The sequence below is a fragment of the Capsicum annuum genome, chromosome 3 (genome assembly GCF_002878395.1).
Source record: "Capsicum annuum cultivar UCD-10X-F1 chromosome 3, UCD10Xv1.1, whole genome shotgun sequence".
Taxonomy (NCBI): domain Eukaryota; kingdom Viridiplantae; phylum Streptophyta; class Magnoliopsida; order Solanales; family Solanaceae; genus Capsicum; species Capsicum annuum.
In genome coordinates, this window is record NC_061113.1 from 266,111,686 (window position 1) to 266,129,745 (window position 18,060).

Below are 18,060 nucleotides of genomic sequence, written 5' to 3' on the forward strand. Positions count from 1 at the left end.
GAGACCAAGGATGGCCAAAGGTATCTTCCAGGAAACGAGCGTAAACCGAATTCCACTTCTCGTCCTAAAGGATTTCAATGTTTTAAATGTCAAGGGTGGGGGTACAAGGCTAATGAGTGCCCAAATCAGAGAAATATAATACTTAGGTAAGAAAAATTATATTACCTTGGTGAGGAGGTGGGGCTTGCATCGAATGTGTTTGATGAAAAGGATCAAGATGGAGAGCAAGAAGCCGAGGTAGAAATAGATGAAGGTGTGGAAGATATTTGGATGGTTGATGGAGAGTGTGTAGTACCCTTGTTTATGACAAGGAGAATCATGCTTAGGGATGGTTTAGAAGAGGAAACTGAGGGTGAAGATGATGAAGAAGAGGAGGAGCTGAGAGTTCAAGAAGTAGGATTTGCCCAGAAAGACCCGTTGATGCTTACTAAATGAGGTGCTAGCACTTTGCCTAGCATCTATTCTTCTTATGTGCAGGTTGAAGGACATCCAAGCCCAAGGAGCAATCTTGATGATCTCATGACACCTTTGGTTGAATATCCTAACCTTGGGAGGAGCCGAAAAAGAGGAGATCTTGCGGGTGAAGATTGCTTGAGTTTGAGGTCAAACTCCTCTCAAGATAGAGAGGATGATACAAGTGTGATCTCGTAGATGGACCCTTTTTGTGTATGTCAAAGGCAACCGAGAGAAGGCCCGAGCTTAAGTGTGGGAGAAGCCAAAAACCACCCCTATGTGTGCACTAAAAGGGTGGCCTTGAAGCCTTATTCATTAAAATGGCACCTTTGTCATTGTAAGTCTTTTGGGGAATGTAATATAAATAGAACCACTTATGGTTTTATTCACTTAGTTGATCATATTTTGAGATTTGTAACATTTGCAACACTTTAGTTCACTCTTAAGAGCTCTAATTGAAACTAGGGCTAGGTAAGTGATGATTCACTTGTGTTTGCAAATTGGCTTGAAACATTGGTGTTTAGAGGAGGTAAAGGCCCTCTTGTGTCAACATAGAGTTAGGTTTATGTCGCGGATAGTGTTTAAGGGTCCAAGAGTGTAACAGTTCTTGGGTTCTTAAGATTGTCCCTTCATTTGGTCTAACTATTTATCTTGTATCTTGTTGAATCCGTGGTTCCTTCTTGTTGTTAATGTACCCGTAACTTTTTTGTTGTTGTAATCTTGTTGTTTATGTATTGACATAGTGAAGCCGTGTGGGGCCTCTTCGATTCACTATAGTTCTTGTAATCTTGTATTCTCCATCTACTTTGTTGGATATTGTTGTTGTTGTCTTGAAAACATAGAGAAGCCGAGTGGGGCCTTTGATTATCTATTGTTGTTGATCTTGTAGGTCTCTTGAATCCGTGTTGTGTGTTCAATCTTGTATCAGAAGTAGTACTATATCATCTCTTATTGTACGCTCCTCGCCGTTACCTATGCGTAGTAAGAATTCACTGAATGATGCATCTATTCTCGATCTCATATTTCTTGTTAGTTTAATCTTTTCCATTCAATGCCATAAGTACGACTTTATCAAACTTGCATTTACCGTTTCTGCCTTTGTAGATTTGGGAATTACTGGCAGTACCTGACGAAAATCACCTCCAAAAACCATTACTTTTCCACTTAAGGGTTCGTCAATGTCTAGTATATCTCTGAAGCTCCTATCAACCATTTCAATTGTCCAACGGTTGGCCATAGGGGCTTCATCCCAGATAATCAATTTGGCTTTTTTAATCAATTTAGCTCCACCACTTTGCTTTGACATACGTGTTACTATTGTATCATTTGTCTAAAGTGGTATCTCAAATCTAGAATTAGCCGTACGACCTCCCGATAAAAGAGTTGCTGCTACACCACTTGTTGCTGTTGCTAATGCTATCATGCCCCTCAATATGATATTTGCAAGTAATGCACGATATAGGAATGTTTTTTCGGTCCCTCCGGGTCTATCGACAAAGAATAATCCCGATTAGCCAAATTCTAACCTTCACAATATAATCTTGAATGCTTGCTCTTGTTCAGGATTTAGCTTTGTTTGTGCATCTAAATCTTCTGAAGGCACTATTATAGACTCCTCTCCATTATTTCTCTGTATTCTGATATAATTCCATCATCCATACTCTGTTTAAGTTTAGGTATGTCATAATTTTTAATTCTCTTAACCATGCTTTCTAAGAAATGGTTTATCCTTTTCAGTGTGCATTGAAGTTGAGCCGTAGAAGAATTTTTGTGTATTCTCTTAAAATATTCTGACATATCATCATAATATATATCCCAGAGCTTTCTAACATCTGTGGGATTACAATGAACCAATATTGTTGCAAATAAATTTCTAAGAGCCGATGGCATTTTGAAAATGATCACTTCATGTAAGCATTCAGAAATGCTATTATCCGACTCGAGTAAACCTTTTTCTTTTGCAGCTTCTTTGAATGTGTGACATAACCTTCCATTAACAGTTAGCAAGTATTGAAACGAAGTTGGTCCTCGTACGTGGTTCAATAATAATCTCAAATAATACCTTTCGCCTTCTGCTGGATTAGCTATAAATTAAAGAAGAGCAAATAAATGATATTTGAACGTTTACAAATATTAAGAGTGGTTATGTTGAATTTCTTACCAATAGCAATTCGACCAATTACTGATCTTGTTTTTCTTTGCGTTCAAAGCTTATCCTGAGCATTCCAAACATAGTACTCTGGAAATTTCTTATATATGTATTTACGTGCTTCGTTGTCTATTGAACATTTGTGAAAATACTCGGTGAGCATGGTTTTTGAGGCATATTCCCAGGTAACAACGTTTTTCAAATTTTGGTTGCTCCAATAGCATACTACAATGTGAACAGACAATATTAAAAACATTAACAAAATATTCCGTACAACATAGCTTTATGTATTTCTTTTCATGATAAATTTATAGCTAAAAATAGTTTATTAAAATCTGAATTTTATGACAATTTTATCTGAAGGGTAAAGATGTAGAATTCAGATAGCTTAAGGAAGGATAATTGTTTACCTGTTTGTTTATTTGGAAGATGTAGTTGAAGGTTAATGACCGGAGGCTGCATTTCACTAAGATCAAATTCATAAATTCTCCATAGCGCTTCTGGTGCAGCAACCCAACGTGCATCCTGAAAACTCTTAATTTCATCGATGATTTTTTCTCCATCATCTGATTCGATATAGACAACACACCTATCATGTCCTTTATATATATACTTGTAAAGATACTTTATTGCTTTTACCCCTGCACAAGACTCAACATTTATATGACAGTTATATTTACTCAGTAAATAAGAATTATATGGAACAATCCATTGATTATTCATTGTCATGCCTCAAACTTTTTTTTTCCATCATTTCGCCTCTTGTAAATAGGATAACTATCTTTTCCTTGCATTGATTTATTACTAAATGGTCGAGGATTATGACTCTTGCACTGATCATCCCTCATGCATGAATTTGTTGGATATTTTTTACCACACGGGTCATGCATCATATGTTTGATAGCCAAGTAATGCAAAACTGGAAATTCTTCTTTGTCGGGAAGTTTAGCCAAAATAAACTTGTCATAATCATCTGGTGATGTTAACTTGTATCCTTGTCTTAGTATTAACAAAAGGTGAATATGTGGTAGGCCTCTTTTCTGGAATTCAATCACATAAACATATGATGTAGCAGGTCCAAATATTTTTTCTTGAAGATTTGATCTTTTAAATCTTGTAACTTTGATATGAAAATTTTAGTCACTAAGTCAGTCTGTCTTGAGCAAGTTGTCCTTCTATCAAGTTTTCTTGGATCTCTGGCCAATCAGGATTACATGTCATTGTGATAAACAAATCTGGTTTTTCAAAATATTGAACCAAATCCATATATCTGCGACGCATGTCCCTAGGACCTCCGACAAATGATGCAGGAAGTATTATTCTTTGACCAACTTTCGAGCCTCTGCTTTCTCTAGCCATAATACTATCAACTATTCCTTGCAATATTTCCCTTCTAAAATTTGATTGCTCAAACCTAAAATATTCAAGTCAAGTAGTTTATAGCTTGATGTACATGTCAACAATAAATTGTTGAAATAATCGTCCACATAACAGTATTATCCTGTTCTCTCCGCTGCGTATTTGTAACTTATAGCAATAGTACTCTCTACAGGAGACACAATTCTTAGCTCCACGTCGTACACTTGCAAAATATTTCTAAATATATTGATATGAGAGTTGTAAGTACACAATTTTAACTTGTTCCTCGTTGTCAAACACTTCATCAACTGACACAAATGTAGGGTTGTTCTGGTTGAGGCCTGCAACTTCAGTTCCATGCTTACCTTTACTTATTTTATGTTATTTTCGTATTCCTTGGTGCCATCCTAGTTCACCACTTGGAAAAAGTAAAGGATACTGGAGCGGGTCATAACATCCATAATAATGTTTAACTCTATGAATATTACCTGAATGCTCATGAACAATAATCTCTCGATCAAATGGTACATTGGGGTTGTTTTCGTCTATCCAAATTGCAGCAACTTGATCTACTGATGGTTTATTGTAGACACGTTGATCTAGTTTAGCAGTGGAAGCAATTTGAATTTCTAAATCCTTAAAGTTTGAGTGATCCTTTAGTTGGCGAAACAATTGTGCATAAGAATTGTCATCCATTATTTGTTTAATTATTGCGATAACTTCCTCAGATAAATTGCCTTCTTTGACTTTTGAAATCTTATTGCGTGACTCATTTTCTGTGTCAAAAAAGTACATCAGAAAATAGCATGGATTATTATCATGGGGTAGTAATGAGGGGAGATCATGATATATTTGATCCTTTGCTTGAAATGTATAAACTCCTTTTCGCGAAGAATCCAGATCATTGTCAAGTTTAACACCAAAAGACGTAAATCCAAATATGCTGTTATATGCTCTAATGTGCCTACGAAATTCTTCTGCTACTTTAAATTTAGAGAAGAATAAATTATATAATTGAGTTGGAACTGCAGTATTTGCAAGTTTTATTGATCAACTGTCGCAACAAAATATTGGAGTCTCGTGTTGAAATCTCATAGCATGACAATAATTGCATTTAGGAATATTTTCCAACTTTTGAATGCACGATATTGATGGTATGTAGTCAATTTCACCTAAATTTATTGTGTAAAATGTTAGAATTGTTAATAAATAATAAAGCGAGCGGAAATAGAATATAAGTAACTTAAATTAATAAAATAGTACTGCATTACCTTCAATTTCACACCTTTGCAATAGAGCCTTTAGGACCCAATAAATTTTGCGTCTTTTAGTTGGCCTTATTTCTTCAATATCGACATCTTATATGGACTCAATCCTTTTATTACCTTTAAAAAGAAGTAAATACAACATTCAGTTTAATTTAAAATTGAAAAAAACTAATAAATATGTTATCATTTTGCATTTTGAAGATCTACAATGACAAGATTGAAGCGAAGATTTGTGTTATTGGTGAATTATGTGACAGAGCAAATATGTATTAGCACGGGACAAAAGGCATGTATTTGTCTCTGGATCACAGGAAGTGCTGGTTAGTTTTGTATTATTCAGTTTTCATAGCCACTTTATGGGAATATATTCGGTACGTTGTTGTTCTTCATTTTTGATACTCTTCATTGTTGTTGACCCATGATGCACCTGAACTTTACTGGTTTGTCCCAAGCAAATCTTTGGTATCTGTATTTATTGTTATTTACTTTCTTGTGATGTTTATTTGGGTTCTTTGCAGGTTTTGTCTCACATTTCTAGCATTCGATGTATTCTTTGTTGTTATATGTGTTGCCGTGGCATGTCCCATTGGAATTGTTGTTTGTTGTTGTCTACCATGTATTATTGCTATTTTATATGCAGTGAAAAATCAGGTAGTTATACATTTTTTAACCTTAAACATCACATGGTACATAGGAAACTACTTTTTTGGGACTAGTGCTAATTATTAGCTAAAAAAGAGTCTGTAGGTGCGAGAAATGGATTATGGATGTATGTGCTGTGATATCTTATTATTTTTTTCATTGTCATATTATGTTTTCTACTTAATGTTTGAAATAACATAGATCTTTTTATGGGCAATGATGGGCCAATAGATTTGTTGGTCTTACTACCAAACTTCCCTTGTGCATAAATATTGTATATTTTTTCAGTCAATGATGAGTAAATGGATTTGATAATGCCAATTTGTGTAAATCCATTGATTTGTTGCTTAATTTTCATTAAAATAGTTAGTGGGATCAATTACGGACTTTTGTGTTGCATGTTCCTCAAGTTGTAAGACTAACTGAAGTCGACGAAGACTTGAGTGCCTTCATATTTTTTGGTGGGCTAAGTTTGATCATATCGATTCTAGTGTGGCTACATGTTATATGGATATTAGCTTATGTAGTAGCAGTGGTTGAATCGAAGAGGGGTTCTGAAGCACTGAAGAGAAGTGCAAATTTGGTAAAGAGGAAGATATGAAAAGCATTGGCGTTGGTTTTGTTTTACTGGATCTGAATTCACAGGAATTGTTGGATCGATGTTATTTAACTGTATGTTCTTTTTATTTAAATAGGCGCTTATAACTATGAATTAAGCACTTCTGTGGACCGATGCCAGGTACTTCTTATAGGCAGCTCAACGTCTTAGTGATGAGTGGAATAAATTCAAGTTTCTTTCAATGGCCAGTCAACCTCAATTATAAGTTAATATCTCATTTTCATCTTTTGTTCCTTCTCGCTGCTTGTATGGTTAGAACCTGTACTACGCATATTTTTTTGCAGGTTTTAGCTGCTAGCAAGAACAAAGTCTTACACTAAAAGGGTTCCCTTATTTATTTTCTTTAAGGTTAGTAATGAACATCTAGTTAATTTCTTATTATTGGTAAATGTGTTTCTATTTTGTCAAGGAGTGAATTTATTGTTGTTAGTAGAGAGCTAAGTTTACTATTTTTTATGTGTTTTCTCCATCTAGTCAAAACTATATTATAGAAGATTTAAATTTAAAGTGGGTACCTGAATCTTCTTGTTCGTCAGAATTGTTGATTGCAGCATTTAAATTTGTTGCAAGTGCAGCAATATATTTGTTATGCATTCGAATAACTTTATTAACTTTTGCTTGATCTATGTAGAAAAAATAATAAAATTATTCATTAAAGTGATAAAAAATGAATTAAAGTATTATCTATCAATTAGTTTTAAAAGCTACCTTGTGCCATGTGCTTAACGAACAATAACCTGCGATATAGAATAAGCTATTAAAAACATATTATGAGTAAGTGAAAATAAATAGTGTATAGCTAGATGAAGTTAGAGAAAGATCTAATAATCAATATTATTTGTTATGCCAACAGAATTTGCTTAGCGTTTAGAATAGAAAAAAGCACAAAGAATGAAGAACTACCCATTAACTATCGAGACTGAAAAACTATTAACCTATTCCTTGAGAAAAAAATGACTAATCCTTTTCTACTTTGATTCTTTTATGAGACAATGTGTCATCAGAATATTCAATTTTTCTGATCCCGTTGACTGAGTTTTCTGAGTTGACCTCTTCATCTACTATGTCAATTGTAACAATTTCTTCAGCTTCTTGGACTTCTTCTGCAATGAAGCATCTGCCTGCTCGATCTCCTTCACTTTTTGCATCAATTTTGATGAGAAATGTGAAGACTTTTTTTGTACTTAGCATCAAGTTCTGATAAAATGAGGATTCCTCTTTCCGTATCTATGAAAAGAATGTATTAATTGGCAAAGGATAATTCGTTGAATTCAAAATAAAGCAGATTATTTTAGTGCTTGATAAGTGTTAAAGAATAGTGTAATATGACCTTTTCCAAATTTGATTGCTTATATGTTGTACCATCGCAACCAACCAAGGATTTTGTAGCCTCAAACAATGTATTGGAATAACGTTTATCTCCAGCAAACACATCCAATTTTAGAAGAAATCTGTAAAGTCAGTGGTTAATAGACATTTATCTCATTTTTTGAATGTTCAAATGGCTGAAAGTAATTTGATGGTTGTTATGTGGGTTACTTGTCCGCATAAGTAATTTTTTCGGTGGGACAGCCAGGACATTTTGCAATGTTATCATTGATTTTCACTTTTTTATAGCAATTGGTGCAAGAATCATAGTAGGGTTCATTACTATTCACTATGCGGTAAATTTGCCATAACCTACAGAGAAGAAAGAAAAGTTAGGCGTCGTACTAAGGAGAAAAAAAACATTAAATTATTGTAGTTGAAAATAATATCTCTTTATCACAAGATAAACAATCTGTGATTTCACCAATTGTCATTTCTTTGGCCCTTTTAATTTGTTTAGTTGGCAGTAAAGTAATATCATTATGAGTTTTCTTCTGGGAAATAGATCTGCATATTTGTTACTTAGCGTATTATAATAAAAATAGTTTACTATAATTTGCTTGCATGAATATGTATAGACATATTACCATTCTTGGAGAGACGTTGCTTTTTCAAATGTGGGGTCTACCCACATACTACTGACATGGGTAAGAGATAGACCGAAATTTCCTGCAACATAAAATGTTAGGAGCAAAAAAATAAGACAGTATTTATTGTAAATGTTGTAATTGCTAAGATAGTACCTACCTTGATATAATGTAGTCCTTAAATCACAAAATGTCATGACAGAGTTGTCGACAGATAACTTTTCTAGCAACGCGTCATTTATTTCAGAGAATTCGCCCATAATGTGATAGTTTTTCTATCACACCTTTATTTTTCAAACAAAGAAAATAAGATTAAATTAGTAAATTAATAAGACAGTTTATGTATTATACAAACACTTTTGCTTCGTAAAAAATTTAAGTTTAACTTACTCTTCATTCATAAGTACTGTTTCTCTTCGGATTGTGCCTTTTGTGAACAACTTAGAACTGACGAAGATGCCAAATATATCTGAAGAAAATATTAAGTATGTATGAGTAGATAAATAATAGTAAAATGGTGAATTTACGATAATGGTAATTACTTGATGAAAGTTAAAGGAATTACCCACTATTGTTTCTTTGGTATGCAATTTTTCATCTTTGAATGAAAAAAAATTCTTAGAAAAAGAAAATGTAGAAAAAGGGTTGTGACATTCTTGAACTATAGTGGATGTTAAGAATCCAAGTTCAATGTCCTTATTAACGGATTGAAAATTAGGATTGACCCCAGTAATGCGACCGTTTATGATATAGCAAACTTTGAATTGCTGTAAAGAATGTCCAAAAGTTTCAATATGTTCATTGAAAAGTGTACCATTAATTTTTGTACCCTGAAAAAAAAGCATAATATGAAATTGATAGATATATGAATCAAGCAGAAAATGAGAAGATATGTATTTGTTGATGTGTGTGAAGCTATCATGAGGTTACTTTTCGTTTCCAGTAAATAACTACGTATAATAAGAGAATACAAAACAACCAATTACTAAAGGAAAAAAGAATAACATGTATTTTGTTCCTCTTTTCAAGTGGGATAAATTAATTCAAGAGCAATTTAATTAGGATTTTAGTTATCAGAAAATAGCTACATATAATGAGCGAATACAGAACGATTAACTACTAAAGGCAAAAAGAATAAATTGCTTAGGTTTATTAAACACGTGAGGTATGAAAGAATAATATTACCTCCTCATCAACTAATATCACCATTTTTCGAGAACCGCCTCCATTCTTAAACTGTTGTGTTGGGTCGCTTCCGATGACCAAGACTTTGATCATCTAGATATAATCTTTTGACTTCAAAGTGTTGATACTCACAATTTCGGTAATAGGATCCATTAAATAATCTTTAAAAAATAATAAAGTTAGAACGATAAGAACGTAGAATTTCATAATAGAGGTAAATTTGTGAGATGAGAAGAATTATACCTGAATATGTGAATCTTCTTGGTAGGCGGGTAGATAAAGAAGTTAGTTATGAGCAACAGAAATTATAATATATTCTATTAAAACGACACATAGAACGATAACAACGTAGAATTCATAACATATTGAATTAACAAGTCACATTAAGCTACACATTAAACTAAATTAAACGAAGCAATTTAAGTTGGTATACCAAGTAATATTGTGTTTAAATTAACAATGTAAAAAGGGAGAGATGATATAACGATAAAAAATCTGAAAATAAAATTGTTGAAATTGTGATGAGACGAAAAACAATGAAAGATGCAACTGTTTATGACGATGAACAATGAGAAAAATTCAAGGGTTTATATAGAAGGACAGAAGGTACAAACCAAGACAAATTTAGATGTATTTTTTGGTGAAACCAAGTAGGCGTGTGATTTTTTGGTTAAAAAAAATCAAGTAGGAATCAAATTGGATTAAAAAAGAGAGGAAAACATTAAATTTGGAAAGAATTTAATTGAAGGAAAATATAGGGTGTTTTTGGGTTGAAAGAAATCAAGTTGGAACCAAATAGGATTAAATAAAAAAAAGGCCGTATGTTTTACAATTTGGAAAGAATTTAATTGTAGGGAAATATAGGGTGTTTTTGGGTTGAAAGAAACCAAGTAGAAACCAAATAAGATTAAATAAAAAAAGGCCGTATGTTTTACAAGAAGGAAAAAAACGTATAAAAAATGGGGAAAAGCTAAATTTGATAAAGGTTAATTATGGAGAAATTTAGGGTGTTTTTTTGGTGAAAGAAAGCACGTACAACACAAAATAAATTTGGGAAGAATTTAATTCTTGAAAAAATTTAACATATTTATTTTGAAGAATTAAATTTTAGGAAAAAGGGTAAAAGACGGTTTTGTCTAAAGCGGACTCTTTTAATGAAGGGCAAAAAGTTCAATTCACTTTTCAAAGGGCCTTCAGGCTTTTAATATAGGGGAAAGGACAGAAACGACACTTCAAATTAAACTATTTCCTTGAAAATGACCATGGAATTTAAATTTCACTTTCTAGCCATTTTAATTTACTAACTGGTTCTATACCGTTTTTACACAACTTTTATACAGGTTTTATACAAATCTTATACATAAATATTCTATATGGAAATTATACAATTTTGATACATAATTTATATAATAACTGTACTTTTTTTTACACGTTTTATACAACAATTATATAATTTGTATACACTTTCTATATATTGTACATATACATATTTGATAGAACTATACAATTTCTATACATATATCTTATATAGATTCATATTTTATTTAATAATTATATCGTTTTTATATAATTTAATTATTATTTCTAAACAATAAAAAAAAAGCAGAATATTTGATCAATTTAAAAATTTATAGTAAAAAAAAAATTGAAATATTTTTAAAAGGGCCGAATTGCCCAAATTGAATATTGTATCAGTATTGTATATAGACTGTATCAGTATCGTATATGGACTGTATATGGACTACGTAGATCAAAATGACCCAAATTGGGAAAGATTAGGAAATGACCATAAAATGACATTTGTTTAGCCGACTGGACATTATTTGTCCAAATACCAAACTTGGGCTATTATTTTTTAAAAAGGTCATAGAATGTCCTTTTCCCTTTAATATATTATAGATGTATATGTATATATCTTCCATTCGTTCTTGTATTATTTTAGGCTTGGGGATCATATATATATATATATATATATAGCATTCGTCCTAGTATTATTTTAGGCTTGGGGTCTTATTCCATCGAGTCCACACATCATAACTCATTATCGTCTTCATCAATAATGATAAACAACATGAACAAGAGGAAGCAAATGGCTGTGCCTTCCTTACCATATTATATATATCAGTAGAACTAATTTTCTCATCCACACCAATTAATATATGAATCAATCCAAATATTTGGTTGGTAAAATAGAGAACAAGTATCAACCCTTAGAGTCTCTTAAAATAATAAAAAATAAGAAAAAAACCTTAATAGTCTCGAAACAAGAATAAACAGGCTTCCTTAATTTGTATTTTTTGACTTGCAGTTGAAAAAAGGGCAATGGGCCCCTAATCAATATTCAGGTTGCTCCCATTTTATTCTCTTGATATTTCATTTATATATTTGGAAAAGTTGATCAATTACTGATAGCACAGTCCCTGGCTGTAATTAAATTTTAGATTATTACAACATAACATATGCGTCGCGCTAATATTTTCTTCTCTTTCCGAAAATTGAATATGGAAATAATACTCCAACGGATTTAGTCTCACTTAGCACCGATCATGATCCTTAACTTAACTGGGCCGTGATAAGCGAACTTGCAGTGGCGTACATAAGATTTTTTTAACCAGAATTCTTATTAGAAAAGGAATTGCACGCTCTATATGTTCAATGGACTTGAACTAGAGGTTCAGTATAGTGTGTTCTAGTCTTATCTAAATATAATATATTTCAAGACATTGGTATATGATAGTCAAATTAGAGCAAAAAAACATTGGTGTGGCTTATACTCCATTCCCAGCCAGAAAATAATTTATAAAAATAGCGTAATGGTACAATATATATTTTTTTTTTTTGGTCTTTAAGAACGTGTAGTAGAATATATTATCTGGCATAATTTGTATGGTTGTGCTAGCTAGTCACAAATACTTACAAATAAATGTTAAAGTACAGCTCACAAATAAAAAATGAATGAAACATCCATGGTGATATAAATAAGATCTTGTTCGTCATCATATATATATATATATATATATATATATATATATTTTATCATTTAGATGGCTCTAGAATTTATAACCCAATCATATGTTCAGGTAACATTTTGCTAAAACAGCTTCAATTTGTGCCATTAATATGTGGTTGACCGAAAATAGATAAATCAAAGTATGATCTTTCATTTATCCTGGGTGGTCCTGTCATGGGTCGAGCATTTCTAATGCTAAGAAGTTGGTAGTAATTGTATACATTCATTATGTAATGAGTAATATTATACATATATACCTTAAGATTATACATTCATTTCTAATTCTTCTGAGAGACGTGGCCAACTTGTCAATTGATGCAGAGTCTCAGGGATTTTATGTCCCAGAAAAGCTCAGTCACAAGAGTACAAGTTTTGGTAAGCTATATACATGTGAGCTAAAGCTATAGAGAGGTTATAATCTACCCAATGTCCTCGCTTCGTTTGTCAAATAATTGCATTAGATTAAAGAAGTACAATAACATAATCTTAATCTATGAGAAAATCTAAAATAATTAGCTCAGATCGTCATGTCTGACCTTTGAGTTCTTGTATCACTATATTATTTTTGTTTTAGCTGAAAACAAAATACTAATATATTTCTGTTCTTGTTTTAAACCAATTTAATTGTCTTCTTCTGAGAGACGTGGCCAACTTGTCAATTGATGCAGAGTCTCAGGGATTTTATGTCCCAGAAAAGCTCAGTCACAAGAGTACAAGTTTTGGTAAGCTGTTTTAAGGCCCTCTCTATTCCTATATAAGTAGCCACTGAACTTCTGTTTGATTACCAAATAAAAGTTTCTTGCAAAAACTTCCCCTACATAATTTCAAGTCATTTTCTTGGAAAAGTGAGACAAATAACAGGTAACTAGAGGTTCTTTCATATGGTGGTCTCAACTCGTCCACTTAATCTTTGAACAGGTGTGGGTTCATATAGTCGACTCCGACTAGACGAGCTTAATTAAATGAAGCAGAACCTGTTTGAGACTGAGGCTTCTTGTTGTTGCTGCTGATTCTTTGAAGAAAAGATGAATGCATGTGGTGGTGTCTTTGTAACCTGTATAAAACAAGAATTTATTGAGATGCATCCCCCCTAGTTAATTCATTAATTGTTTTTGTTCTGCTATTTTTGCATATAAACACATTCCCTTTTTTTGTCCGTTCATATATTTACCTAGAAGTAGAAAGTCTCTCGTGAAGAATAAAATTAATGCATGTTGTTGATTCTTAAACAGCACTAGAGTTTAGTAAGTGATACATTACATCCCATGTATTCTGTCAAGAAATCCCATGATAAATCAATAATACAGTTTTAAAATTGTACGTTTTCTGTATTTTGATTGATGAATACTTAGTTTTCCCTTATATTTTTTGTGGTTCATCAGAGATGAAGAGCTGTCTGGGAACTCCATTTGAAGGCATTTCAGGGGATATTCGAGGACGAATATCTTGCTACAAGCAGGATTGGATTGCTGGAATTAGATCCGGCATAGGGTATTCTTATTTTTATGCAGTTGTCTTTAAACAATTTTTGCAAATGAGTTAAATTTATACGTTCTTTTGATTGTGTTCTTACTGCTACTTCTGTATAAGACAGGATACTAGCTCCAACTACGTACATATTTTTCGCGTCTGCTCTTCCGGTGATTGCTTTTGGAGAACAATTGAGCAGCGAAACAGGTTCTTTTACATTTCAAAACTTTTGATGAAAGCACCAGATCAAATGAATATTTGATGATATTAGATTTCTTGTTGAATGATTTGTTTTTAGATGGGAGCCTCAGTACTGTGGAAACTTTAGCTTCTACAGCAATTTGTGGCATCATTCACTCGATATTCGGGGGGCAACCTCTTATGATACTGGGAGTTGCAGAGCCTACTATTATTATGTACAGTTACTTGTACAAGTTTGCTAAAGGGAGAGAAGATTTGGGACAGACCCTTTACTTGGCTTGGGCCGGATGGTATGTTAGAATATGTTGAATTTTTGTATAAGGTTGTTTGATAGACAATACGTCATGTTTCTCAGTTCTCATATCTATGATGAAATTTTTCCAGGGTTTGTGTCTGGACAGCTCTCATGTTGTTTCTTCTAGCAATATTCAATGCCTGCTCTATCATAAGTAAATTTACAAGGGTTGCTGGGGAAACTTTTGGCATGCTTATCGCTGTGCTTTTCATTCAAGAGGCAATTAAGGTATTCTCAGGTTCAGAAACATCATTTTTTTATAAGATATTCAACTATGGTGTCATGAAAAATGGAGTCTTAATCAGAAGGGATTTGTATTGTAACGTTGTAGGGATTAGTGAGCGAGTTTAGCATTCCTAAAGCCGAGGACCCAAGTTTGGAGAAATATCAATTCCATTGGCTTTACACGAACGGGCTACTTGGAATCATATTCACCTTTGGCCTTCTCTACACTGCCTTAAAGAGCAGGAAAGCCAGGTCATGGTGGTATGGCACAGGTTTGTAATCCAAACATTTTGATTGTATCAATATATTGTCGCTTCATCAAAGTACAGGTCTCATACCTTTCTTTTCCATTAAATCAGGCTGGATTAGAAGCTTCATTGCTGACTATGGAGTTCCTTTAATGGTTCTAGTGTGGTCAGTTCTCTCATTTACCGTGCCAAGCAAAGTTCCATCTGGAGTTCCTAGAACTCTCTATAGTCCCCTTCCTTGGGAATCTGCATCATTATATCACTGGACTGTAATTCAGGTGTGAAAAATTGGTTAATTGGTGAAAGGTTCCTTCTTTAAATAGTTAATGGGAATTTTTGAACTTTAACACATACCTCAACTGCAGGATATGGGGAAGGTTCCTCCGGCATACATATTTGCTGCATTATTACCAGCTGTGATGATCGCCGGACTCTATTTCTTCGATCACGGTGTTGCATCGCAAATGGCACAGCAAAAGGAATTCAACCTAAAGAATCCTTCTGCATATCATTATGATATCTTACTCTTGGGATTTACGGTATATTGTCATCTGTCTGTTTATTCTGCGATTACTTGTTGCTGTTTCAATAATTAAGATTAGTGACATGGATTTGTACTTCTCCTCAGACTTTGCTATGTGGTTTGATTGGATTGCCTCCTTCAAATGGTGTCCTGCCACAGTCCCCTATGCATACTAAAAGCTTGGCTATTCTTAAGAAACAGGTAATATAAAACTAAATTTGGCGATGGTTGTAGTGCTACTGATAGAGTTGCCTCTAGCACTGCTAACTTGAGTTCCTAACACTTTATGTAATGCTAATCAGCTGATTCGGAAGAAGATGGTTGAAAGTGCAAAAGAGAGTATCAGGCGAAAAGCTAGCAACTCTGAAATTTATGGCAATATGCAAGCAGTATTCATAGAGATAGATAGTTCTCCTATTGTAAGTCCATCTTCTTAGATTCATTAGCACTTCCAAAATTGCCCATTGTTTTTGAGCTTTATATAACCGGTCTTTCTTAACTATGCAGAGTACTGTAGCTAAAGAGTTGGAACACTTGAAAGAGGCAATAATGAAACGTGAAAATGAAAATGCAAATGGCGAAAATTCTAATGGTATATTTGATCCTGAGAAGTATATTGATACTTACTTGCCTGTTCGAGTAAATGAACAAAGAGTCAGCAATCTACTGCAGTCACTACTAGTAGCTGCATTGGTAGGTGCTATGCCAGTGATAAAGAAGATACCAACCTCAGTTCTTTGGGGATATTTTGCCTATATGGCTATTGACAGCCTTCCAGGAAATCAACTGTGGGAAAGAATGCTGCTTCTATTAATCTCCCCTGGCAGAAGATTTAAGTAAGTTCATTTTGACTAGCATTTACATATATGGCAAATTTTGTGACTTGTTCAACTAACCAGAGTGATCATGACGGCAGGGTCCTTGAAGGGGTTCATGCATCTTTCGTGGAATCAGTACCATTTCGATGCATTGCAATCTTCACAATATTCCAATTTGTGTACTTACTTGTTGTCTTTGGAGTTACTTGGATTCCTATAGCTGGCATTCTTTTTCCCTTACCATTTTTTCTCCTCATAAGCATAAGGCAACATTTGCTTCCCATGTTTTTTCACCCTCGTCATTTGCAAGAGCTTGATGCAGCCGAGTATGAGGAAATCGCTGGTGCTCCACAATGCGCACTTAGCTTTTCTTTCAGGGTAATCCTAAAATTGTCATTTGTCAAGTCCATTTAATTTCAAGATTTTCATTTGTTGAAGGAAATAAATCAGCTAACGAGCTATCAAATGATGCGATTAGGAAACCGAGGCAACTCTTCCTAGAATTGAAGGCGAAATAGAAATTTGTGATGCTGAGATTTTGGATGAACTTACAACTAGCAGAGGAGAGTTCAAAATCCGTACTGTCAGCTTTAGCGAGGATAAGCGACCACAGGTACCCCTCGACAATGAATTTCATATTTAGTAGTACTAGTATTAGTATCTACACGATGGGCGTTCACTGTTTTCTTTTGGTAAAAAAAACTAATTGTAACCAATTACGATGTTACTTTGTGCACATTAGTTACTAATTATTTTGATCAAATCTTATCTGTTGACGACGATGTAATGATTTTTATTTGCAGGTTATTCATCCAACTGCAGACCCAGAATCTGAGTGAAGGAGGGACAAGGTGACATATAGAGATGAAACAAAGTGTTTTGAGTCTTTATAAACTATGAGCAATGGAGTCGAGATACAAAAATATAGTGTATTGAATCTTGAGTTGGTACCACAGGTATGTGTCCATAGTCCATACATGTAGAGTACTGTGCCATACTACAAATTGCAGGTCTAGTACTTTAATGTATTTTACTATTGTAAGCAGATGTCAGGTTGTCAATGTAAAGTTCTGTTTGATAGTAGAATGATCTTCTCATATAGACTATATGGATATTCTTTGTCATTTCTGTGCAGACTGATCGAACGCCTCTTAAGTCAAAAATTCCGGGCTAAAATGGATGCATGCACAAAACGAAGAAAAAGAAATCCTTTGATGGATGTTACTGCGATAATATTTTTGAAACATCATTGTCCAGATTTTAAAGGTTGCATAGCATTTTATGCCTCACATCATGTATTTCAATAATTAGTCATATCTTAATGAGGAAGCATCTTATTCTGCACATATATTTTTGATTGTCTGTTCGATGTCCAATATTCGCATTGATGTCAGACTAGTCCGAATTCGCACCGCATAAGGCTCATTTCTGGGGGAGAGCGCTCCATCAAGATTTTTTTTCACTGTTCTGATTAAAAATAGAATGTAATATGTTGCCCTCTGGTGAAGTTCGACAAGTTTGCTCCAACTAAATTATAATAAAATTAGCAAACAAAACTGTAACGAAACCATTTTTAAGTAGGATCTAGTGATATAGGATCAAAGATTTTGAAAGATAGATAAAAATTGATGTTTGTTTTT

The 18,060-nt window shown here is 33.5% G+C and overlaps 1 protein-coding gene across 9 annotated transcripts in view; it reads left to right on the top strand.

The window, feature by feature from the left end:
* The window catches only part of LOC107861882 (boron transporter 4), a 28,961-nt gene extending 11,193 nt beyond the window's left edge, over positions 1-17,768 (top strand). The window contains exons 6-22 of one of the 9 annotated variants that reach the window (XR_007053979.1): positions 5,431-5,549; positions 6,611-6,695; positions 6,775-6,838; positions 14,023-14,131; positions 14,235-14,317; positions 14,409-14,601; positions 14,696-14,834; positions 14,938-15,103; positions 15,191-15,357; positions 15,445-15,618; positions 15,708-15,803; positions 15,905-16,021; positions 16,110-16,438; positions 16,519-16,798; positions 16,899-17,033; positions 17,224-17,376; positions 17,556-17,768. Coding sequence is in view for 1 of the 9 variants with exons in the window: in XM_016707261.2 (XP_016562747.2) it covers positions 12,874-13,015; positions 13,309-13,362; positions 14,023-14,131; positions 14,235-14,317; positions 14,409-14,601; positions 14,696-14,834; positions 14,938-15,103; positions 15,191-15,357; positions 15,445-15,618; positions 15,708-15,803; positions 15,905-16,021; positions 16,110-16,438; positions 16,519-16,798; positions 16,899-17,033; positions 17,224-17,259 (2,220 nt within the window). In the remaining 8 variants the exon portion in view is untranslated. The other 8 variants (XR_001671863.2, XR_007053978.1, XM_016707261.2 and 5 more) reach the window with 8 other exon arrangements.
* Positions 17,769-18,060: the final 292 nt, after the last annotated feature.